Here is a 27,358-nt window from a genome sequence, read left to right on the forward strand (position 1 = left end):
GGCCAAAAAGTTAACTTTGTAGAGATAGTACCATTATTTTGTGTTGGAAACAGCCACAGCAACTTATTTCCAAGGAGGAAACAAATTAATGCTTATATCTAAATTTATTAAAGATAGGCATTAACTGTATTATGAAAATTGAGTATTACTGAAAATTTCAAATTTTAACCTTATGCTGGTCAAAGGTTATATATAAAAGTAAAATTCTAGTGTATTGTATATTTAAATCTAAAGCCTGGCTTATTGACTCACTTGTTGAGAAATTGATATTAAATAATTTTTTTCCCTATTGAGAAATATTATAGCAGTAGCATGTCTTGTAGTCCTCGTATTGTAGATTTTGGAGAATGTCTCATTTCTTCTTAAATCCTCTGTTGGCTTTTGTCCTAAGACATGTATCATCTGCTTTTAAATGATTATTGGTTGTATTTATGACTTATTTTATGTGGGGGTTCATGGTCAAAATACAGACAAACTGTAATTATTGATATGTAATGACTTCTAGAAATGTGGTAAGGTAGAGTAGCATCTTTTCACTAAAGCATGCTTAAAATACAATCTATAGAATTTGATTGTCAATCTACCGTATTTAGTATAAATACAAACCAGGAGCTAGTTCCCTTACTGATATTTTTGCTCTTTTTAGTCTGTGTCATTCTGAGTTGTCCATCTATTTCTTCTTCTTCCAACCACAAATAGTATTTGATATATATCGAAATGCTTAATTTCTACACAGTCTTCAAAAAATTACATTGCCTTACAATGCTACTTTTTTATTTCTAAAAAATTTATTAATTTGAGATAGACATTTGTTCTACTTATTCTTGAATTCATTGGTTGATTCTTATATGTGTCCTGACTGGAAATCAAACTTGCAACCTTGGCATATTGGGACTATGCTCTTAACGAACTGAGCCACCTGGCCAGGGCCTGCCTTACAATGCTATTTGAAACCTGCAAAGTAAATTGGAAACGAGAAAGAAAAGGGAATGGTTGGTTTTCATTTGAATTGCTTGTTGGTAAATTTTGTAATAACTTTATTTTGCAGGCTAACAATTAATACATGTGACCTGATAGTCTCTCAGATATGCTATTTCCTATGTAAAGTGTTCTGGATATAATCAGATGGTGAAATATTTAAATTTTTATTTCATTTGTGTGTGAATGTGTGTTTGCTGTTACTATTGTAGGAAGGAAGCAGACAATGAGTAGAGTAATTGGAATTTTCTGGAAAATTTGAGAGTTGGCAGTGCTGTATTATGATACTTTTTCTATTCAACATTAAATTTATTTTTCTGCTATTAAAGGGCATTGGGGACTTTAATTCTTGGGGAATAAGAAGATATAGTACAAATAAAATAGTAATATAGAAAAAGGTATATGGGTTCTTAGGCAATAAGTCAATAAAAGTGATTATTAGTATCTAAATTAGAAGTTTCTTTTCCTAGCACAGTAGATTTAACATTGAGTACAATAAATTGACTCTACTGCTTTTTCTTTTTAATTATTTATTTCTTTGTTTATTTATTTTTAGAGAGAGGGGAAAGGAGAAAAAGAGGAAGAGAAACATCACTCTGTGTTGTCTCTCACTCATGCCTCCAGCTGGGGACCTGATGTGCAACCTAGTCATGTGCCCCGACTGGGAATAGAACCAGCAACACTTGGCTCTCAGGCTGACTCTCAGTCCACTGAGCCATAGCAGCCAGGGCACTGTACTGCTCTTCCATACAGATTTTGGAGAGCTGCCTCTTTGTCAAATCAAATTCTTTATTGCCATGGTCTGATGAAAGAGATGTCAGATGGCTAATCTGTAGTAAGAGAGAAAAGCTACTGACAAAAATCAAGAACTTGGCCTTGATATTTGAGTACCATGGAGTTTTATTATTTCAGGACTGGAGCCATCAGTTGCAATGCTGGCACTATTTATGACTGCACTGCAGCTTCTGAAGTGAAGGGTTAAAATATATGCATGTCTTATAAAATTCATTCCTTTACTATTCTGAATGGGACTTAAATAGGTATAACAAAATACTGTAAGAAAATCATATTAACTATTCTTGGTATCCTTGTTATTTTCATAAAGTAGTGTAGCTAGTGAGTGATTGCACCTGTTGGCTATGGCTTTTGTTTATGCTAATTTACTCAAGTGTTATGCATGGGCTACTGAAAAGGCACAGGTGTCCTGTGCACAGAACAGAAACTGGTAAGAAATACCTGAGAGATAGTACTTGCTAGTTTTGTGCTTGGAACTGTTTCTGTATGCTCAATAATCTTAGTAAATTATAATAGGCAGCCTGGTATATTACAAAGGGCTTATAAGTTAGAAGAGGTGGCTTCCAAATTCAGCCTACTCCATATGCCAGTGCTTTTGAGCAAGTTAGTGTTTTCCTGAACCTTTGGGATAAAGCAGTGATATCTGCCCTCATAGGGAATAAATATAAGTTTACTAGGTAAACAACAGATATATCAGATGATAAAGCAGGCATGGTCCCAGAGATTTCCTTTTCTTTTTTTAAAGATTTTTGGCTTTTTAATTTTCTTATGATTTTATTTATTTATTTTTAGAGAGAGGGGATTGGTGTGGGGAAGAGAAGGAGAGAAACATTAATGTGTAGTTGCCTTTTGCGTGCACCCAACTGGGGACCTGGTCCCCAACCTAGGCATGTGCCCTGGCTGGGAATCAAACCAGCAACCCTTTGGTTCACAGGCCAGCACTCAGTCCACTAAGCCATACCAGCCAGGGCAGCTTTCCTTTTCTTAATTGACATTTTTCATGCTAGACATCTGACCATGGCCTGCTACTGTGTACCAGTTATCTTTTCTTGAGTAACTTATTTATTTTGAGATTTTATCCTTTCCGTTCCTTTTCCCCACTTTCTATTCTTTTGATATTAAGGTACTCTCTGTGGAATAATACTTATAGTATAATAGTTGGCAAAATAAAAGTTTGGCAACAAAACACAGTGTCACTTATTTTTTAAAAAGATTTTTGATTTTAATTGACTCATTTCAAGTCTTGGGAATCCCATTTTTTCTGTACCTTTTGTATTGTTTGCTTTACCTAATCAAGGTAGTTCCCAGCACAGATAGATGTTCTTGGACATTTTTCTACCTCGGCACACTGGTGAATCAAGTTAACATGTCTGGTGTTCTTTAATTTACAATCAAATACACTTGCTATATAAAGGTAAAGTAGACAGTAGGTTACTATGAAGTTTCGTCCAACCAGATATACGTTTATTTCTGTCTGATTTTCAGGGAATTATAGTACAATAAGAAACATTTAAAATGTACATGTATGTAATTCCATTTTAAAGATCTTCATTCATCTTTAATCCTTTAGTGCCCATAAGCCATTACATGAGTTACTATTGCAGCGACAAAGCATGGGATTGTGACGCAATTAAAATTTCTAGTTGGTAACATTTTATTAATAGATCAAGGACTTAAGTGTACATATGGAGGCATAAATTGCAGAATTGAGATCCAGAAGGAATTAAAGAGATTATAGAGACACCATCCTTATGCTGCAGAGAGGAATTAAGACCAGAGAAGTTGGCAATACATGTAACTAGGAAACAAAATATAATGCTATGGGAAATAGACTTTTTTAAAAATGAGGAAATGCTTAATGTTGAAATTTATTTTATTATAACACAGTTTACTAATGCTTAGATTGATAAATCAACTTGCTCCATTAAAATGGTGGCTGTTTTAACTGATATTTATTCATAATGCAAATCATTAGACAAATTACTGGGACACTGTAGTAAATGCTCAAGATGTCCACCATCAGCTCCTATGTATTTTTGAGAATGACACATTGTAGTTCAACATTAAGTAGATGTATTTATACCTTTTTCTCACCTGTTATATCAAGGTAAATGATTATGCAGATCCTCTTTATCTCAGATTCATCATGAAACTTGGAAGTCAATACATGGTCATATTTCTAATAACTTTACATTTTAATAGTATTTTCTATTTTTTAATAATTCAGAAATTTATTAGCTAAGACAGTGACTGTGATTTAAAATTTCTCCCTTATTGATTTTTTTATGATTATAGAGATAATACATGCTCATAAAGATGTCATAAAATATTTAGGAACATGATACAATGAAACAAATTTTATAAATATTTGTTCAACTTTTTTGTTTGTTTAAAACTATAGTAACTGTAGTTTTCATGTAGAAAGTAATCAGGATAGATTTCTAAAGTGATGATCTACTTAGAAATGTTTTTGCTAATATATATTTCTAAATAGTACGTATCAATGCATACATGTGCTGCATAACAATGTTTTAGTTTAGCAGCAGACCATTTGCAGGCATACCTCCGAGACCACAGACTTGGTTCCAGACCAATGTATTTGCAATAGAGCAAGTATTACAATAAAACTTGTCAATCTTTTTGCTGGTAGAGGGTCTTGCTTTCAATTTTTAAAAATCTCAACAACTGTGAAGCTTAATAAAATGAAACTCAATAAAATAAGGTATAGCTGTATACATCAGTGGTCCTATAAGATTAAAATGGAACTGACAAATTCCTGTATCTAGTGACATTGTAGCTGTCATGATATAGTGTAATGCATTACAGATATGAGATGCTGGTATAAACAAACCTGTGTTGTCAGTCATAAAACTGTAGCATATACAATTATATATAGTATATAATGCTTGATAATAAACAACTATGTTACTAGTTTGTATTTTTACTATACTTTTTCTGTGTTTACATATGTTTAGACACTTATAAATACTTACAGTTGCCTGGGTTATCCAATACAGTAATGTGCTGCACAGGCTTGTAGCCTACTACTAGTAGGCCAAGGCATCTTTGTTGGTGTAAGTGCTTCTATGATGTTTGCACAATGATAAAATCACCTAATGAGGCATTTCTCAGAACGTATCACTGTCGTCAAAGCCACACATGACTGTATTTAAGGCTTTTGGAATTAACAGAAGATCTAGCTAGAGATTCTGATTAAGACGCCTGGCGTATGATGGGGTCTGAGATTCTGAATTTTTAAGACATTCTCAGGTGATTCCTCTATAGGCACCTCAAATAGGAAGGCTTAGGGAAAAGTCAGCAAACTTTCTGTAAGGTGCTAAGTAATAAGTATTTTTAGCTTTATTGACCCTTTGGCCTCTTATCACAACTCTTCGACCGCCACTGAAACACCATGACAGTCATAGACACTAAATAAAAGAGTGAATGAGTGTCTGTGTGCCAATAAAAAGCATGTAGCAGGACAGGCATATTACAGCTGGCCAACCCTTGTTTTAGGAGACCTCACTGAAATTAAATAATTGCTTACAAAGATTTCTAATTTTCAATTAAAAATATGCACAGACACATACACACATATACTTTTTTTGATGGGGTTGACTTGTCCTGATACTTTTAAATAGTAGTCATAAAACCCATTGTATTTATTTTACTCATTTATTTATTTTTAAAATTTATTTATTTATTTATTTTTAGAGAGGGAGGAGAGGAGAAAGAGAGGGAGAGAAACATCACTGTGTGGTTGCCTCTCACTTGCGCCCCCAACTGGGGACCTGATGTGCAACCTAGTCATGTGTCCTGACTGGGAATCAAACCAGTGACACTTGGTTCGCCGGCCGACACTCAATCCACTGAGCCACAGCAGCCGGGGTTTATTTTACTCACTTTTAGATTGTGAATCTACAGATGACTTGCTTGCCAAGTCTGAGACATTTTTTCAGGGTTAAGAAATAGAATAGGAGACATAAGTTAGTGACAAAAATAATTTTAACCCTTTGAGTGCCATGCGTAATTCGAAATTTGAATCAACATGAGAAAAAGTTATATCAATGTATAACCTGAGATACAAAAGAAGAGAACAAAACATAAAATATGGGTTATTCCACTGTTATTTACATTTATAGCCATCGAAAAAAGAGTCGCTGGGAGTGATGCTGGGACTTTTGGGAAAATTTGTCAGTACCACTCAGCAATGTTGGCACTCAAAGGGTTAATTGAAATTTACAAACAGGAAAACCAAAATAAATAACATCAAATTTCATCATAGTTGTTAAAGAACTACAAGAAAAACTAGCTTCCTTTTACCAAGCATTGTATAAAGAAAAGTATGAAGTACTGCCCTATAAAATTGCAGTTATAGAGGTAAAAGAAAGATCAAGTAGGATAGAGAGCCTCCTGGAATAAAGCAAGTGAAATGTTAAAATCACAGAAGACTTCAAACTCACCCTAAAACAGGCCAACACCTGTGGTGTTACCTATAAAGGGGGTAATGAGAAAGAGATGAATCACCCAAACAAAGATACGAATAACTATAGAGTTCACAACCTTCTAATGTGATCTAGAATCTTAGCAAGCACTATTTATCCATCCATCCATCTATCCATCTCCATCACGTTCCAATTATTTTTTTCTTGTGGCTATTCCAAATCTTAATCATACACATTCTTGTTTTCAATGGAACTCACTTCCACTTTGAAAGGTTATTATAAGGGAACTCCTGCTTCATCTTTTATTCTGTCATGATTACAAACTTTACATCTCTCATCATTCCACTCATTTCTCTTATCTCACAGTATGACGCATCCTTCCACATGCTCAGACTTTGTTTTACTTCCTGTGCTCTAGATTCCACCTCCCTGCCCCAGCAATTCCCTTTTCTATATGTTGTCAATCTTTTCCTTTATAACCAACCTCCAGTCTTCTTGTTAGGGTATTTTTTACATAATCACATTTCTCCTGTGTTAGAGAAAAAAATTCTCATACACAGTTCTCTCCACATCTAAAAACTGGTATTTTAGAAGATGAGAGAAGAGTTAGTCCCTGTCTCCACAGTGACTGCAGGTGCTAGCTACCACAGGTGTCCTGCTGTCACCCCTAACTAAAACTTTTCTCCTTGAATTGACTGCAGACCTCTTAATTACAGAATTTATTGTTCGTTTTTCAATCCAGTATTTGAAATGGTTTATCATTCCTTTTCAAAATGCTTATTTTTCTTAATTGCTATGACACCACATCCTCCTATTTTTCTTTTTAGCTTTCTGATTACCATTGGGTTGGCCAAAAAGTTTGTTTAGTTTTTTTTGTATGATGGCTCTAGTAGTTAGTGCTCAGTTTTCTTATACTTCATTTAAAACAACTTTGTTAGATTGTATTGACAGCTTCCATACCAGTGTGCATTTAAAAAAAAACAACATCAAAATTTGTGAGTTTTTGTGCACCCTTTAAATATTGAAGGTTGAAGAATATATGCAGCATGGTTGGGATATTATGTTTTTATTTTTTCAAGAAAGGTAAAAATGCGTCTGAGAAAAAGATCTGTGCAGTGTATTGAGAAGATGCTGTGACTGATCAGACATGTCAGAAGTGTCTTGCCGTGTTTCTTGGTACTATTGCCATTAACAATTTTTTGCTGTGGGGCTGTCTTATTCATTGGAAGATGTTTAGCAGCACCCCTGGCCTCTACCCACTAGAAGCCAGTGAAGCCAGTAGCAGGAAATAGTCAACATACTCAAAATATCCAAATTAATAGTTATTGGTAAAAATGAAAAATATACCTTTTACATTACAGACAAAAAAACTAACCATACTTTTTGGCCTCATACTCAATTGTAGTTCAGATATTAATTCTTTGTTAAATTCTCTCCCCTCTATAAGTCAAATGGCTTCTTTATGTTCCAGTAATGCTGCATGCAGAACTTCAACACTTCCCACGGTCACTAGACTTATCCTTTAGGGCAGTACTGATTATTGCTTATTTCTCTATCTTCCACATGTAATCCATGATATAGAGAATGTATTCTGTCAATTTTGGTAAATAAATAAATTGGGAGAAAATAAAAAACTTATGAGTGTAAAGTAAGGAGTGAATGTAACGTATGTTGTTGTTTTTCTTCAGGGAAAGATGGAGAATTTTCTCAGGGAGGAAAGGTTTCCTTGAAAATCTAAAACCCTTATTTCTTAAACATCAAAATTTATTGGAATGCACACAACTTCATCCTCTCCAGCAATTTCTAATAAGTCATTTCTAGGACTAAAGAACACAAAAGAAGTTGTTTCATTTTGTATTTCTGAAAGAAACATAAAAGGAAATGCTTTGTAAGTAAGTGAAATATGGTGGGTCTTAATATTTTCTTTCAAATTTTGGGTTCGGTGTTATCAACTTTTGATTCCAGATAAAGAACTGATGGTTACTCCAACCAAAACTCACATAGCTTAAAATTCTTCAGGAACTGAAGATTTCTTGGCTATGGATAGAATGAGAAATAAAAGCCAGCCCAGATGTGTGAAGGGGGAATGGATTAGTACCAAGTAATTCATCCTGTTTTCTACTGAGACAGTTAGACACAGCAAATAGCTTAATGCAGGACCTTAATATAACTTATCTTGTGACAAGCCTAGAGAGCGTTTTGCTTACTTAGAGCAATATCAGTTGGCAGTGAAATTACTGTTTTAAATTGCAGGAATTTATCATAAAAATATGTCGGAAGTGTGGGAATATATGTGAAGGAAAATAATACAGAAATTAATATGATATATGAATGAAGATTTCAGGAGCATGGAGTCCAGGTTACAGTGCAGAGATTATCAGTTCGAAGTCAACCAAGGCTAGAGTAAAAACAAGCAACATGAAACATGAAGAAACCTGTTTGAATCTGTTGTTCTCTCTCTTAATAAAAGGCAATTTATTTAAAACTTTTGGCAGTGGCTTATGAAATGTTTAAATTTGTAGTTCAAAAGTAAGAGTATAGGTACTTAAATTGTCTGAATTGTTGAATTCATGTGAATTTTAAATTTTAGATGTATTCTATTCCTGAAAAATAAAAAAGTATAATTCTTTTATAATATAATTCACTTTACAAATTACTATTAGATATATTGATATGAATATATTGCTATTAATTACATTTCCAGGCTATAAAACTTGGATATAAATAGTGGAAGTCTTAAGTTCTTAAGCGAGTTATAAAGGGAAAATGATTATGAAGAGGATAATACCAAGCAGAAACATGCACATATATACACAAACTTATAATTCTTCATCTCTCTTTCATCCACCTCCTGAGTCAACTTTGTATAATGCTATTGTTTTTTTGTTTTTGATTTGGTGTGGGTCTGGGTTAGTTGTTTTGCTTAGAAGGAAGGGAGAATTGAAGTAGAAAATTGAAACAATTTAAAAAAAATTCATAGCTAAGCCTTTCTTTCCTGCACTATATAGTGGCTAACATTCATTGATCATTTGCTATGTGCCAGCCGCGTGATCCTCATAATAAGTTTTTAAAGGTAGATTCTTTTTTTAATTATATTTTGAGAAATTGAAGCTCAGAGAGGTCAAACCATTTTCCTAGCTTCACAGACCTTGTAAGTGGCAAAGCTGACACTCAGACCCATCTCTAACTACAGAGCTTAAACTCTGAACACTGAGAGGAACCACAGAAGTACTTCAGTGTTGGATTATTATCAGAAAGAAATTCTTTACAGCAAGAACAAAATAGTACCTTTTTTATAACTAGTCTTTTAGTATATGGAAGCAGTTGATCCTAATGAGCTTTTCTTTGCAACCATATTTTTTCCACTATATTTTATTCTTATCTAATAATATTCAGTTCTAGGAAACCCCTAATCTACTTTTTGTCTATGGATTTGCCTGTTCTGGCATGTCATATAAATAGAATCATTCAAATCCCCCAATGTGATCTTTTATGTCTGCCTTCTCATGTTGTAGCATTTATCAGTATTTATTTTCTTTTTGTGGCTGAATTTTATTTTCTTGTATGGATATACCACATTTTGTTTATCTGGTCATCAGTTGATGGACATTTGGTTTGTTTCCACTTTTTGGCTATTATGAACAATGCTATGAAGATACAGATTTTAATATAAACATGTTTTCAATTCTCTTGGTTATATACTTGGAAAGGAATTGTTGTATCATATTGTAACTGTTTAATTTTTGAAAATCTACCAAACGTTTTTTACAGTAGGTACATTTTACGTTCCCACCAGGAATGTGTAAGAATTCCGAGTTCCCCACATCCTCACCGATACTTTTGTTTGTTTGTTTGTTTGTGTTATAAGTGTCTTAGTGGGTATGAAGTGCAATCTTACTGTGATTTTCATTTGAATTTCTCTAATTACTAATGATGTTGAGCATACTTTTCGTGCTTATTGGCCATTCTTATATCTTCTTTGCAGAACTGCCTTTAAATCCTTTGCCCCTTTTAAAATTAGGTTGTCTTATTTTTGGGTTAAGAATTAATTTATATTTCATTTCTATCCTAGATAGTAGACTCTAATCAGATATGAGTTTTGCAAATATTTCCTTCCATTTTGTGGGTTGTCTTTTCACTTTGTTGATAATGTCCTTTAAAGCACAAAAGTTTTACCTTGAAGTTCAGTTTATTTTTTCTTTTAGTTGCTTATGCTTTTGGTGTTAGATCTGAGAAACCATTGCCTCATTTATAGTCATGAAAATTTACACCTTTGCTTCTAAGAACTTTATAATGTTTTTACATTTAGGTGTGATCCATTTTGAGTTAAATTTTATATGTTGTATGAGGTAAAGGACCAAATTCACTTTTTTTTTTTTTTTTTTTTTTTTTTGCATTCAGTTGTGCCAGCACAATTTGTTTAAAAGACAGTTTTTTCCCTCTTAAGTGGTCTTGGTACCCTTGTCAGAATTTAATTGACTGTAGACATTATAGGTTTATTTCTGGACTTTCAGTTCTGTTCCATTGGTCTGTATGTCTGTTCTTATGTCAGTGCCACACTATTTGATTATTGTAGCTTTGTATTAAGTTTTGAAATTGGGAAGTGTGAGTCCTCCAACTTTTTCTCTTTTTTTAAGATTGTTTTAGCTATTTTAAGTCCCTTGCATTTCCATATGAATTTTAGGATCCATTTGTTCATATCTGCAAAAAGAAAAGGCAGTGGGAATTTTTAGAAATTGCTTTGAATCTATAGATCAATTTAGGGACTACTACCATCTTAACAGTTTGTTTTCAGTTCTATAAACAAAGGATGTCTTTCTATTTATTTGATATTCAGTAAAGATTTTGGTTATCTTCATGTGAGTCTTGCACATTATTGTCAATTATATATCTAAGATTTTATAGTATTTCTTTGATATTTTGAGGGATCTTTTAGCATAAAATTTTTTTAATTGGCTAATGATGCATACGTGTTAATTATTTTTTTTAAATCAGGGGTAGATAAATAGACCAAAAGAATGGAATAGAAAGTCTGAAAACAGTTCCACACATACAGATTATGTGATTGAGGAGAAAGATCACAAAAAGTACTAACCATTAAAAATAGTAATGAATTGGACTTTATTTAAATTAAAAACCTATGTTTATCAAAAGATTTCATTAAGAGAGTGAAAAGATAAGCCATAAACAGAAAACATTCTTGAAACACATTTCTGACAAAGGATTTGTATATAGAATATGTTAAGAACTCTATAAACCAATAGAAGAATAAGCAAAAGATGAACAGGAGTTTCAAAAAAGAAGATACCTAAATGGGCAATAAAAGGTACATTCGTCATCAGAAAAATAAATATTAAAGCCTCACATATTCTGCAGACCCACTAAAATTAAAAAGACCGATGATGTGAAATGTTGGGGACTGTGTGGAGCAACTGAAACTCATTCCTTGCTAGTGGACGTATAAAGTAATCAACTATGTTGGGAAAATATTTAATGCTTTCTACTAAAGCCGAATCTCCTAGAATACACCCAAGAGAAATGAGGACCAATGATTACTACCCACCAAAGATATGTTCATAATATCTCCATAGGAGCCCTAAATTAGAAGCAACCCAGACACTGGATATTAGAATGGATAGATAAGTTTTGGTATTTATACAATGGAGTAGGTACTAAGCTACAATACAAAATAACAGGTTATTCATGCTACATAAAACATGGATGAATGTCACAGTACTAAGTGAAAGAATCCAGACATAGAAGAACACATACTATAAGATGTCATGTAGATGGAGTTTTAAAAGCAGGTGAAACCAGTTGTCATGATAGCTGACAATATAGTGGTTATCTCAGGATTTGGAGGAGAGAAGGGGGATATTGACGGGAAAAGGAACAAAGTTTGCAGTGCTGGCAATGTTCTGTATTTGGTCTGGTTGGTAAGTACATAAGGGTATACCATAATAAAGATTCGTTGATCTGTGTACATGACAGGCATTTACACTTCACTGTGTATATTTTAATTTTTAAAGTAAAATGCATATATATATATAGAAAAAGATTGACTCAAATAAGCACCATGCTCAGTCATCATTTTTAAATTCAAAACATGGCCTCTACTAGAGATAAATGAGTGGTTTTGACAAAAGGAACCAAGATACCTGTCTCTTCAGTTTTTTAATGGGACTACAAAAACCACAAAGAAGAGTCAGTCATAGGAGAGAAAACATGCCAGAGGTTATCTGTATATCTTCCCCCAGAGAGGACAATCATGGTGTTTTGAAAAGGAGCTTTTAAAGCAAGTGATTCCTCAGAGTTTTTAAGTCTCTTGCCTAAGCAGTATATGTGTGACACCTACTACCCTCCCAGTTGGAGGAATATGGTGCATTTGAGAGAGTAGAGTATGAACCACTGATATGGAGTGTTATTTCATGGCCATTAAAATTCCTTGCTTTGCCTGTTTTGTAAGGGTCACTGAGCAGTTGAGCATGTACATCTTGGTGAAATGCAGTTATATTAACATTATAGTTATTATAATTTCCTAAAGTTTAATAAACTATACTTTAGAGGTTTTCCAATTTTTATTCAAGTGCAGGGTCACAATCTAGTAAAAGAAAACACTTAACTCCTGAAATTCTATTCCATGATTAACTTTACTTTGTTAGTATGAATTTAAATGTCCTCAGATCATTTTTGTTTGTTTTTTAACAATGAATGATAATACTGACAAGTTCAATTTTATGATTAGGTTTCTGTTCATTAATACATGTTTAAGGAATTTTTTTTTTTTTTTTTTTTTTTTTTTTACGGGGAAAAGCATTTAGTACATCTTTTTTGCCAGGTAGTAAGTAATGTTGCTAGTTAGATTAACCCTTAATGGCACATGAGGAGCACATTAAACTAGTCCCTAGGTGGTGAGTAAGGTTGAGTGGGGAGGGTAAATATTAACTCCCACGGGCCAGAACAGGGAGCCATCAGAATGCATCGTGGTCTTCTGTAGTGTCAGGGGCATGCGAAGAGGTGGTTTTTTGAAGAGTGTATCTTTACTTTCTACCACAGATCTTGTGGGACTGGAATCATTATAGTGAGGTGCTCTTCAGATGTTAATTCAGATCTCAGTACCTCTGTGGTTTTGACATCTCCATTAGGAAAGGAGGAGAGGACATGGACATGATGATCCTTTCAGTTTGGGCCCTTATTACTATTGACTTCTGGCTTTTACTACTGCCAGTGCACCTCCTTCTCCTTATATGTCATTGATTTGGATTACTCCAGTGAGAAGATTCTGTTCTGCCTCTGACACCAGTTAGACACTACTGTACCTTTTCTTTATAGCATGCCTGAACCTTATTAGGATAGGCAAAAAAAGAGTATAATTGCAATATAGGTAGTGTTATTTCGTGGAGGAATGTTAAGAGAGAAAATGTAGTAAAATAGGTAAAATTTCTGCAAGATAGAGATAATAAATATCAGGAAAAAGCTGTGCACATTAAGATAGCCATCATTCATAGTAAACATAAAACAGAGATGTGTCTTTGCCGGTACTTAGGAACTCAGCAAAAGCCACTTCAATTAAGTAACTTATTAGGCTGAGAACTGAAATATATACAAGTCATAATCTGATTTATGACTCACACATGGACACTTGCTGTTTTTAGAGCTCAAAGAAATAGTAGAGTTCCTTCACATAATCTAAAAATGGTAGAAATGGGACAAATGAAATAATACATATTTTAAGTTCTAAATGAGAACAAGACAGCTGAGAAACATAGTCCTAATTAATGAAAGAAATGCTGTAATATAAGAAAACTTATCTCTTAGAATTAGGTTACAGTACACAGCAACTATGAAGTACAATAAAAATATTTAGGTATCAAACTGAGCATTTTGCTCTAAGTAGTGAAATTGAAAAATTTGATAACCAGGACAGGTTTTAACAGAAAATTTAAGTTCTGTCTGTTAACTAATCCTGCAGATGTCCAGTATTCTTTTTTAATGTGAATTAATGTATAACTCATTTCTAGTTTGTAAGCATTTTCAATAAAAACTGATGGTGTTTCTCTTATACCAAATTACATTTTCCTTTTTTCATTTTTCCCCCCTCAGGAAGCTTACTGGACATTCTTTCCACATGGGCTATAGCATGGCAATTTTAAATGGTATTGTAGCTGCTCTTACTGTTGCGTGGTGCCTCATGTAAACCGGCACTGAAGCAATATTGTTGGCAAAACTTTGTCGTGACTGCTTTGTAATAACAGAAGAACATTGTTGCCTACTCCGAAGACCAAGAAACCTGCTGTTCATTAGGTGATTCAGATACATGTTATATCGTCATTATGGAAGACATTCTTCAGCATTGTTCTAGAACCTAGGTTTTGGGATAGCTGAGTATTAAGTTTCAAGTAACTTGTTAAAATTGTAAGATGTTTACCTCATCTCCTTCTATGTGTGTTATTTTTCTAAGCTGTAGGAAGCATTTTAATGGGAATCAAACTGGAAAACTTGAATACAGGACAATGCCTACCTTTCCATGTACATAATACATTTTTCCTAAGAAATACTGATACTACTGTTTAATTGAGACAGAAATATATCTTAATTATTCATTATATCAGGAAAGCAAACAGTATCCACTACTTTGACATTTTATAGCAGCTACTTGTAAATCAGAATATTTAGTTTTGATATTCTTCTAGTCAATAGAAGATACATTTATATATTTTTAATGGTGCATAGTTTCTTGTGTGTGTGTTTTTTTTTTTACATATTTTTCTATTACATATTGAATTTGTATGTTTAAAAATTGTTACATCTGGACAAATGAAAACATTCTTTTTAGCTGGTGTAAACTTAACATCTACAATTTTTAGTAAGTATTTTGTCTTTTAAAAAGGCATATTGACCTTAGTTTAAAATTAAGTAAACTTATTTTTAACAAAAAAAAAAAAAGTCTGAAAAAAGATAACTTATATAAGTCATTAAAATACTGAGAAATGTGATGCTCTTCACTATTTCTGTTTTCACAATTCCAAATATTTATCCTGGTGGTTACATCAATAGAACTCATTTGTTTTTACTAAACATAAATGTCACATTTTTATACTTAGAAATGCTTGAATTAGTTGGTTTTTAATATCAAAAGTTTAGTTACTGAAATAGAAAATGTGTTTTGATATAGTGTGTATATATGTATAATTTTTTATATAGTTTCATGATTTTCCTATTTAAATGTTTTTCTACAGTTGTGTTTTTGTTTTTATAGTAATTAAGACTTCATTGTTGTCACTTCTGAATACCTGTTTGGAAAGTCATTTCAATTTTAAAAAGCTGGACTATTTAAAATGCTGTTTTCCCTAGCCATAGAAAATCTTATGTTTAGGAAAGCATTGTAGAGTGAAACTGGTTATTCAGGGTAAATGGGAAATGAATATGTGCAGTCTGCTTCTCCTATCTGCTGAGTGTTGTTACTGAATAAATGATTTAATGATGCTTCTAAGTTTTAACTTTTTACTGCTCAAAAACCCTTTAGATGGAAATGACAAGTGATGCTCCAATTTAAATGATCTGAAGTGTTTAGACTGATACAGGTGCATTTGTGTATGTACATATATACATACATACATGCATGTGTACATAAATACAAATCTCAAGGCTTAAGGATTCCTTCCAGAGTGGATGTTGCTATGAATCTATTTTCACTCCCTGTCTTCCTCTCCCCACCCTTCCCAACCTTGGCCCTAAAGAGCTCTATTGCAAAGGAATGTGTACGCTTTTCTTTTCTCTACCCCTTCTAATCTCCTCCCACCCAAATTTGGATAGCTTCTTCCATATTCTTAGCCTTATGACTAAGAAAAAGATTACAGTAGATTTTCTATATGAAGATTATCTATAAGATATAGGTACACATAGATATCATCTGTAAGATATTTTTTTGGAACCTTATCTCTTCTGAACTAGCACACTTTTTTGAGAAATTACTCTCCTCTCTCCAGTTAATTTAAGGTCCAAATATAAACCATCCTACTTGACACAGCATAGTGATTAACTAATGACAGGCATCTAACCAAAGCTGGGCCAGTCCTCGTTTCTCATCTCTCCTGGTGGCAGTGATTACAGCAGGAAAAGAGATGTGATTCCTGTCAGGCCAGTCTTTCCCCAGGATTTTTCAACTTAAATTTAATATGATGAATCTGGGAAGATAAAAGCCCAGGAGATGCTGGTGGCCAGGGTTCAGCCAAGCTCAGTGGGAAGGAAAGGAGTAAGGCTGACATGTATACTGTTAATGACATTCATGTAGGCCCTGAGGCCCACAGGTGACCCTGCCATTCTTGAAATTTGGTAACACGAGCCAATAAATTTCCTCCTTTGTCTTCTGCTGTTAATATTGGTTTTTATCACTTTCAGTAAAAGGAGTTGAGATGAATTTATCAAGCAGCTACAATCTATAAGACCGATTCAGATGATGTCATCTCTTGTATAGCTTACAACATTCCATTTAGTGACTTGTTAAGGATGCATTTGGTGTGTGTACCTGTGGCTAGTGATTAGCCACAAAAGAATTTTGGAGTAAAATCAGTTATTAATCTGCTTGCTGTTTTCATCAGGAATTCATTATGTCCCCAAATTCAATTCTGCCTTAAGTGTTACCAGAATATTACTTTGGTCATCAAATGTGTTAATGTCCCCCCACCTTTATCCGTGGTTTTTGCCTTCCGTATTTGAGTCTACTGTGGTACAAAAAATGTTAAATGGAATATTCCAGAAATAAACATTTAATAAAAAATTCATAAGTTTAAAATTACATGCTGTTCTGAGTAGCATGATGAAATCTCATGCCATTTTACCGCCTGGTCATGAATCATCCCTTTCTATGCTATTCACCCCTTAGTCATTTGGTGGCTGTCTCGGATCAATTGTTACAGTGCTTGTGTTCACATAATCCTTATTTTACTTAATAATGACTCCTAAGTGCAATATTGATGCTGGCAGTTTGGATGTGCCAAAGGGAAACCAGAAAGTGCTTACATCAAGTGAAAAGGTGAACGTTCACTTAAGAAAAAAGATCATATGCTGAGGTTGCTAAAGTCATCCACAGGGGATGATGACCGCTTAGTTACAAGGGAAAGGCATTAAATTTGTGGGTGGGAAACAGGAACAGAAAATGTGTTCTGATTAGCAATTAACAATACTTCTCCAGAAAACACAGTCTGTTCAAAGACTTCTTCAAGGGATCCCCTGAAATAAGTGACCGCATTCATATAACTTTTATTACAATATATAGTTATAATTGTTATATTTTATTGTTAATCTCTTACTGGACCTAATTTATAAATTAAAGTTTATCATAGATATGCATGTATAGAAATATATACATAGGATTCGGTACTATTGTGGCTTCAGGAGTCCAGTGGTGGGGGGGGTGCAGTTCTTGGAATGAATTCCCTAAGGATAAGGGGAGACTACTATATAGTGAGTCTTTAGTTAAATGAATTTAAAATACAGTATTATCACTTAATGCTTCTCAGTTTCCTTATCTATAAAATGGGAAAAATACCCCTTCCTAACCTTTCTTAAGTTGGCACCAGTCATTTTCCAAGTCCCTGACAGTACCACCAACTGCTAGTTTATTCTCCATGAATATGCATAACCCTTATTTTATAACCATATTTCTTTAAACCAAGGAGACAACAATATGAACTGTTTGAAGTTCTCTCCCTAGGATTTTCCTTTTCTGTCCTCTGCTGTGCATGAACAGGGGTTTTAATGCCTCACTTTGGCTAGTAGTAACGGTACACAAAATACCTAGAAGTCAGGCTTGAATTTTGTTGTTGCAACATCAGTCAGTTATTCATAGGGAACTCTCATGAGGCCTTACATGTGGGTTGAGTGAAGAGAGGCAGCACAACAGGAGAAACCATCCTAGGAATGTGTTTGTACAATTTACTCCTGCTTTTGGACTGGCTCAAGGCGCTTCTCCTGCATGATGGAATTCAGAGACATGCATGTCATTGGTTCTCAGTTGAAGGCAATTTTGCCTTCCAGGGGCAAAATTTAGCAATTTAGCTAAATACTTAGCAATGTTCAGACACATTTTTGATTGTCACAGTTGTGTGATGCTACTAGCCACTAGATGGTAGAGGCCAGGGTTGCTGCTAAACATCTCCAGAGTCCAGGACAGCTCCCCACCAGGAAGAGTAACAGTCAAAATGTGTACAGTGCCAAGTTTGAGAAGCCCTGATCCATATTCATGGCTAGGTGAATCAGATAGCATCCTGATCAGAATGGACAGCTGGGGTCACATTGTTACCTGGAGCTCCGAGATCAGGTGTTCATTCTCCAAAGGGTCAAATAGAGCTGTTTCTCAAAAAGAGAGTTATTAGCCTAAGAAGACTTGTCTGTGGGCCAGTACCCTGTAGGCCCCTGCCTGGCAAGGGCCTGTTTCAGTACTCAAGGGAGAAATGCTTCCATAAATGTTATATATAATAATGCTATTGTTGAAATAGAAGCTGAGGCCACATTTGACCATTTCAGGTTCCCTTTTCAGATTCCTTAGAGCACTGGACACACAGGCAAAATCAGTGTTAAGGTGCTGACTGGAGTGATTGATAATCCACTGAGGGAAATTGAATCACTGCTGTACAATGGGAGCCAGGAGGAATATGGATAAAAACCCTAAGGCCCCAAGTTGCTTCCTTGTTAAGACTCCTTTTCAGTTAGTGGAATATTACAACCATATACAGGCAAGGGCTTCAGTCCCTCAGGAATGAGGTTTTAGTTACCAGATACAAGAACCTATACCTGTTAAGAGTTTTGGCCCCAAGTCAAGGGGACATGGAATAGACATTGGACAAAAGTCATAAATACTAGCTAAGGTTTCCTGACTAGTTTCAAAAAGAAAAATCTATAACATCTGCCCATATTTCCTTTCTTCTTACGGCATCTGTGTATATTAACTAATTTCCTTTTTTAATCTTTTTCTCTTATTGTACATAGGATTATTAACATTAGCTAACTACATTGTAGTGCATAGATTGCAGAATATTGTGATGGGGTTACTATATACCTGGGAGGGATTGACATTTCCCTGAGATTCTGGATATGGAACTGAATATGGTAACCTATCAGACTTTTTGATTGCTTTCCTGTGGTGTAATTAAAGGACAATCAGAATGTAATTTATTCCGATTTTCATAAATTGATGTATTAGAACCAACCTCCCCAAGAAAGTAATCTTAAATATTGAGTCACTGGGATACAGACCAAAATTATACAAAACTACAGGTTATTTCTCTGAGTAAAGAAATGTCTAGCAATATGAAATGATTCACAAAGATGAATATTTAGGATAACATTTTTACTTATCGTAAAAAATCGCATTCAACAAAGATGTCCAATTTTACAGATAACTCTAAACTCTCCTATATAGTGGAATTTGGAAAAACTCTACAAGAATATCCCAGAACACATACAAGTGGGCAGAAAAATGATAGATATTTGACAGTGGACAACTGGTAACATTATGGGGGGAAAATCTAAATGTATATGTAAGGGACCACCTGGAAAAGTATTAGAAAAGAAAATGAAATGCATACTTTGAACTAAAGTTCTGGCTTCTGCTACTCAAGAAAATGTCAGGAATGTTTCAAATCCATGCTGAAAAGATAGAACAAATGATCCTTAGAGCTTGCAGGTAGTAACATCAGAAGAAATAAATTCCTCAGTCCATTGCAAATTTAAGAGAGTTTCTACCTATAGATGGTGTGGGCTAAAAATCTAAATAGCTTTGATAAAGGTTTATAAAATCATGAATAATGAATAGTGCAGTATTTAAAGGTAGAATGCTTCAGAGATACAATTAATCTTGGGGGTGGGGGTGGAGTTTTGGAAAGTAACCAACTGTTTTGTGTTACCACTATGGAAAAGCACTGAACTGGATAAACATCACTGGCATTGACCCTAGCAGCCTTTTCTTTCCAACAAAACTTAATAACTGTTTCCTTACCACTTCCTCTAGCACCATTCTCCCTGTTCCTCCCTCTATTTCCAGAAATCAACATTGTTTTACACTTGCTTACATGGAATTAATGGACTGAATTCTTCTCTTCCTTCTCTTTAGAGGAGATTATAAGACCTGCTACTCCAGTGGCTTTGAATCAGCTACAGAATGGACCTGGCTATTCAGTTAAGTGTAATATGTCAGCGAAAATAGGAATTCCTAAAGGCAGTTCAAAATTAAAAACAAAATCCTGATCCGCTGAAACTTTTGTAGATGTTGGCTTTGCTGCTGAAAGTTTAGTTCCACTGTGTTTTTAAACTACCATTTTAAATTCTGTTAGTATAATTTATATGTCAAAAAGATAGGACTTTATATATCTGTATTTTAGCTAAGTACTGAGAAAGTAATTACTACCACTAGGCATGTTATAATGATTTATAATTTTTAGTGCTACACAAATCTGCTTAAGGTGAAAGTCAGCATGCTGAATCCAAACGAGTAAATCAAGTATAATTTTCCATTTTGCATTAAATACAACTAATGCTTGCACTGTTGGATGGTACAAGTTCCTATTGATATAAAATATAGAGTGCATGACATTTGCTCTGTATCAGTTTTTACATAAAATTGTACTTTGAGATTGAGCAAGTTTCTTGCATTTGTATTCAGATTTGGAGAAACAAGATGAGAAGAATACTTTTAAGTATCAGGTAGGCATCCAATAAGAAACATTTTATAAAATTGATAAAATATTCTCCAGTTCCATCCATGCTGTGAAATAAGCCAGTCGGTGAGAGACAAATACCATATGATCTTGCTTTCTAAGAGAAAGCTAATGAGCAAAATAAACGAACAAGCAAAATAGAACCGAGACCTGGAAAAATGGAACAGACTGATAGCGGCCAGGGAGCAAGGAAGGATTATAGTGGTGGAAAGAAGGAGAAGGGACTAGTCAAAGAACCTATATGAATGATCTGTGGATATGGATAATGGTGTGGGGATTGACTGTGGGAGCAGGGGTTGGGATCGGCAGAGGAGGGCAAAGGAGGAAGAATTGGGACACTTGGACTAGGATAACAATAAAAGAAAAAAGATCTAAGTATAAAATAATGTTCAAATTTTTAAAAAATTGATAGAATGAATTGTTTTACATTAAAGGACTTACTAGAGTTAATCTCAGAAAAGGTTTCCTAAAAGCCTTTTTGGATAAATTTTTAATCTTAACTTAATGACAGGTAAAGTAGTCCACAAGTAAAAAGAATCATGGAAGTGTGTTTTATAAATTAAAATCATTAATAGTTCCTGGTTCTCTGTTTCTCAGTAAGAACAGGATTTTTACTTTGTAGAACTGTCTCAGAAATAGGGTAAATAAAAAAGCTTATTTTAGTATGAAAAATATGCATAAAAGGAAAAATAAGCAATTCTTTTAATTAAAAAATCTTAGAAAAGAAATTTAAATAAGTTTAGTAACTTATTGCTACCCCAAATAGGCAGATAGGTACTCCCCTAGTCCTACAATAAAAATCTTAAACAATTGAAAATTTTTTTAGTGTTAAAGAAGAAATTTTAAGGATATAGGTAATAGCCCTTCAATGGAATACGAATAGAGAAACTGAAGGACAAAATTTTAAGTTGTATTATAGCAAAACTATTATTTTAATGTGTTATGCTTATTCTTATATTTCTGTGTTGAGGATATTTTTCTATTAATACAGAAAGAGGGAAAAACATGTAATAAATGGCTGACGTTGACACCCTGAAGCCAGAGGGTGTCGTCGTCATCGGCAGCCGTCCGTCTCGAGAGACGATGGTGTAGCTTCTTAAGAGTCTATCTGCACCGCCGAGAATGGTTGTGCAGTCCGACTCGGGAGTGACATGGTATCTGTCTCCTCCCGTGTTGAATTGACATCTTGCGATGAAGCTACAGAGCCTGGGCAGGGTGATATGGAGGGTCTGCTGTTGCCCATGCAGCAGACCCCCCCTCTCTTCGCAGCTGAAGGGTCCAAGGGAAAGACGGAGTCAATACAGCTTGGCTTCAGGTGCGCCGCAGGAGTTGCCGGTGTTGACTACAACGTCAAACCGCCTTAGGGACTCCGGCTCCGGATTTTCTGTCAGGGTTTACTCCCTTAGCCTTTCCCCTGAAGAGGTATGCCGCAACTATAGTTGAGGACACGCTCCTTCCTGGTTGAATATCTGAAGGTGTGGTAGAAACAATTCAATGACTAATGCAACTTTCAGTTTGGCAATATGCATTAAGAGCCTTGAATTTCTAATTTTATTTATAGGGCTTTATCATTGAAAAGTAATGTAAAACAGAAAAATCTCTATACACCAGAGATATCCTTCCTAGCAAATAATTTGTTATAGTAAGAAATAATGAAAGCAAACTGAAGGACTAATAACATGGTACAGAACACACAATGGGATATTATGCAGCATTTTTTAAAAGTTGGCAATCACAAGGAGTAACAGGAGATGTTATAATCTAAAATTAAATGGCAGGATGCAGGATTGGGTAACACTGAATTTCAACTATGTAAAATAACTGCATGGGAAGATAACATGAAGGAGAATCCTTAAAATATTGTTAGAGGTTTTCTTTGAGCAGTTAAATTATTGGTAGTGTTAGTTTTCTTCTCTATGGATTTCTGCATTTTCTAAATTTCCTACAAATGTACATTTATTTCATAATTTTAAAAAGCCATTGAGATTTAAAAAAACTAATAGCTGCTTATAGTTCTTATGGGGATTAAATAAGATACTTAGCGTTAAATTCTTCAGCACATACTAAGTATTCCCTTAGGAACACAAATAAGAAAAGGGGTGACCTCCCTATCTAGCAATCAAGGTTGCTTGCATTATTGTCAATAAACAGTAACAAGAATCCCTTCAGGATGCATAAAATCAAATTCTTTTGCTCTACTTATACCAGCGGTTCTCAACCTGTGGGTCGCGACCCCTTTGGGGGTTGAACGACCCTTTCACAGGGGTCACCTAAGACCATCGGAAAACACGTATATAATTACATATTGTTTTTGTGATTAATCACTATGCTTTAATTATGTTCAATTTGTAACAATGGAAATACATCCTGCATAACAGATATTTACATTACGATTCATAACAGTAGCAAAATTACAGTTATGAAGTAGCAACGAAAATAATTTTATGGTTGGGGGTCATCACAACATGAGGAACTGTATTAAAGGGTTGCGGCATTAGGAAGGTTAAGAACCACTAACTTACACACATTTTTAGGGATAGTAACTGATGAATTTTTTAAAATAGCAAATAGCAGGAAACAATAAATGATCAGAGGATTGATTAAATATATTTTTTGTTTATCCCACACAGAATATTAGGCAGTCATTAAAAAGAATGAGGTAGATCTATAGGCAAAGATGTCTATGATATAGCTCTAAGTGAAAGCTAAATTACAAAAACAGAATTATTATATAATCTTTGCTTTATCATGGAGAAAATAAAAACAAAATAACTCATTTTATGAGTCTGATACATTACTCTTAAGGGTCTAAACAGGTGACATGATTGAATCTTAGATCTAAATACTTCTAGCTAAAGGGCCTAACTATCTGAGGGAGGACCTCAAGAAACCAGAATTTATTTATAAAAAAAGTGTGTATTCTTACATGTTTAAACTTTAGTCACCTTCAAAGTACTCTCCATTTGATGCAATACCCCTGTTGTGATGTTTTTTCCACTGCTCAAAACAGTTTTTGAACTCAATTTTTATGCCTTTTAGTACTTCTGCCATTTTTTGTTTCACCTGTGGGCTGTCTGTTAAGTCTGTTAAGACTTTCGGGTGCAGGTAAAAGAAATACATGTGGGCTACTTTATTATATGGATGCTGTGAAATCTCTCAGAAGCAAAGGCTGAAATACAAAGCTCTTAGAATATCCATGAAGAGAGTGTTTTGTATACCCGAGGCCTTTGATCATGCTGTACCAGTTTGACAAGATAAATTCAATCTAATGATGTGATTTATGGTGAATGCCTATTTTCATTTTGGAGTGGGAAGGGCTGGAATCTGGGTAGTTGAGGTCAGTCATACAGGCACTACATGCATACATAATTGAACCCTAATAAAGACTCTGGGCATCAAGGAACAGGTTGGCAACACTTCCCATGGATTGTCACATGTTCTTGAGAATATTAAACGTGTCCCTATATGACTCTACTGGGAGGGGACATCTCAAAGCTTATGCCTAGTTTCTCTGAGACTTCACCCCTTGTGGCTTTTCCCTTTTTTGATTTTAATCTGTACTTTCTCACTAGAACAAACTGTGAACATGGGTATAATAGCTTTTGAGTTCTCTGAGTCTTTCTAGGATATCACCAAGCCTGGGGTGGTCTTGGGGACCCTGTACTAGAATTAACTGAAAATTTGTCAAGAGATAGTTACTCTCCTCCTCCTGGGAACTATCTGTTGAACCACAGCTCACCAAATGACAAGCTTTGCTTGATCCGTATACTTGTGCCCACAGGTCCTTAGAGGATGCCAGCCCTTGAAAGTGATTTAATTGAAAGTTTTCATTCTGTAGATGAAGAAATTAAGGATGAGAAGAAATTCTATTCAGTGACTACTATGCATCTCTGGGTGTCAACTCAGGTTGAAGTTAGATTAATTCTTCCTTTACATTCTCATCATAGGAGCCTAGAATAAACCTCTGTTTATGCTGTTTATGTAATTGGGTAAGGACAGTTTAACATGCCGCGGTTTCTGGTAGCCCTGTGCTTATTTCTCAGGCCACCTTTGCCCATGGGAGTGACTCTTGACCAGCATGGGAACGGAATATGCTAGCAAGTGATTTATAATACAAAGTGTTCTTTGAAGTTCAAAATTTCCCTGGGGCTATCCTGTATTAGCGTCTATACGTTATTTACAGAAAATGTATATACTGATTTTGTTGTTGTTTTTCATTGTTTTTTTCTTTTTGTTTATTCTTTTTTCATTTTTTCTCTTTTTTTTTTCTTTTCTACACTGATTTTTACATTTGGTCACATAGCCTGGTTTTTGCTCTGTGATCAGTGTAAAAGATCCTTTAGTAAGTAGTTTTTTAGCTTCCTAGGGCTGCTGTAATAGATTACCACAGACTTGGTGGTTTACAGCACAGAAATCTATTGTCCAGAAGTCCCCAAAGTTCCACATTGCCTCTGAAGGCTCATGGGAGGACTTTTCCATTCCTCCTGCAGCTTCTGGTGGGTCCTTGCATTCCTTGACTGGAAGATGCATCACTTCAATCTCTTCTCCTTCCCCTCTATGTCCTGTTCTGTCTCTATAAGGACATTTTCAGTGGACATAGATTCCACCCTAATTGAGCATGAGATCATCTCAATCCTTACCTTAATCACATCTGCAAAGACTACTTCCAAGTAAGGTTACATTCTGAGGTCCTGGGTGAACATGAATTTGGGGGTGGGGGCACTATAACCCACTATAGTTAGCTTCCCTGAGACTGAAATATCTCGCACACATTTTGGTGGTTTGCATTCTGAGTGTCAGGATGTCTGTGTCACTGAGAGAGGATCTAAAACTATGCCTGATGTTCTTCTGGATGTCGCTAATGTTTTCCTTTCTTGCTCCTGCCACTCTGTTTGCTTTGCCTGTGATAAATACTTTGTGAGTACACCTTGTTAGAGCTCATTGAGTGATTTCGGTGTTTTTACCCAAAATAAATTGTTGTGCTTCTGTTTCTATTACTTTCAGTTTTATATTTTCCAATGAAGTCATCATTGTTTCGAATCTTTCCTATTTTGGTAGGAAAAGCATTTGTGTCGATTGTGAAACCTGGTGCTGATCCTGGTCTGCCACCTTTGAACCTCAGGTTTCTGAGCTAAGAAGACTATATAAGCCCGGATGATTTTTGAGGTCCCATCCTGTGTCAGTCTGGGTCCTCTGAAAAGCAGATGACAAGAAGGAATTAGGAGTGCAAAAAATTTATTGGAGAAACATCTGTGAAAGATAAAGGAGTGAAGTAACAGGAAAAAAAGAGTATCACTGTCTGACTCCTATGAAGAAGGACTGTAGCACTGCTCTAACAAAGTATTGGGGGTCCCCTGAACAAAGATTGTCCTGTATGGGCAGCAGTGGCCGAGCTTTAACACCCCCATTATGCCATCAGCCAGCAGCAGCTCAGAAGAGTGTAGTCTCAGCATTAACCACTGCTGTGGATCCCAAACTTAACTGGTGAAAATCAGTGAACTAGAACTTACATCAGGTTCTGTCTTGAAGGAAGATTTGAATGGCATACCTCTGGGTCTGCTGCAGTGCCAGTACTAAAATTCTGAGGTTATGACCACTATGGACTGCATATTTGTGTCTCCTCTCCCCATTTCTGTGTTGAAGCCCTGATCCCCAATGTAGGGGTATTAGAAGGTAGGGTCTTTGGGAAGTCCTTAGGCTTACATGACATCTGAGGGCACGGCCCTCGTAATGGGATTAGTGTATCATTATAAAAAGAGAAAGAGACCAGACGCTCTTAGTCATGTGAGAGTAGATGGCAGTTTGCAAATGTGGGAGAAGGCTAGATACCAAATCTGCCAGCACTCTGATCTTGGACTTTGGAGTCTCCAGAACTGTGAGAAATGCATTTGCATTTTTTAAGCCATCCATGCTATGATATTTTGTTATAGCAGTTTGAACTAAGACAGTAAGGATTCCCATTTTCATGAGAAAGAATATGAATGAGAATTTTCCTCAATGCCTATCTGCTGTGATTGTCCCTGCTTCCTTCAACCTATTTCTCACCATACGTGCAGATTGAACTTTCTTCTCTTCCATGCTCCCTCTGTCCTCTCTGAAACTCATCCTTCTCCTCCCTTCCTTTTCTTCTACTTGTGATATGGTGGGCAACCTCTGAGGGCTGGCAGCACCACGCAGCTTCTCTTTGGGGAAGGAGTGCTTCTCACCCTTGCCTGTGCATTGGAATCATCCAGGGACCTTCAGAAATGTTCAATGCTCAGGTTATGCCCAGGTCAAATAAGTCAGAGTCTCTGGGGTTGAAACCAGGTATAAATGGCTGTTAAGTCTCTTCAGGTGACCCAATGGGCAGGCAAGGTTGGCACTACTGCTGCAGAGGCTCATAGCCCAAGGGAATGAAGCACACACTAAACTAATAAAACTCCC

The 27,358-nt window shown here is 35.2% G+C and overlaps 1 protein-coding gene across 4 annotated transcripts in view; it reads left to right on the forward strand.

Annotated features, from left to right (window-relative positions):
- ARL6IP6 (ARF like GTPase 6 interacting protein 6) overlaps positions 1–27,358 on the forward strand; it is a 55,037-nt gene that overhangs the window by 15,358 nt on the left and 12,321 nt on the right. The window contains exon 4 of one of the 4 annotated variants that reach the window (XM_090279954.1): positions 14,322–14,652. The exons of 1 other annotated variant lie outside the window; for it this stretch is intronic. In XM_090279954.1, coding sequence (XP_090136080.1) covers positions 14,322–14,415 — 94 coding nt within the window. In that variant the 3' untranslated portion in view covers positions 14,416–14,652. Of the gene's footprint in view, positions 1–1,534; positions 2,501–7,906; positions 8,045–14,321; positions 14,653–27,358 lie in introns of those variants that run through there. 2 more of the 4 variants (XM_090279935.1, XM_090279944.1) reach the window with 2 other exon arrangements.

Source organism: Furipterus horrens, unplaced genomic scaffold (assembly GCF_987537825.1).
Source record: "Furipterus horrens unplaced genomic scaffold, mFurHor1.1.pri manual_scaffold_1, whole genome shotgun sequence".
In the NCBI taxonomy this organism is placed as follows: Eukaryota; Metazoa; Chordata; class Mammalia; order Chiroptera; family Furipteridae; genus Furipterus; species Furipterus horrens.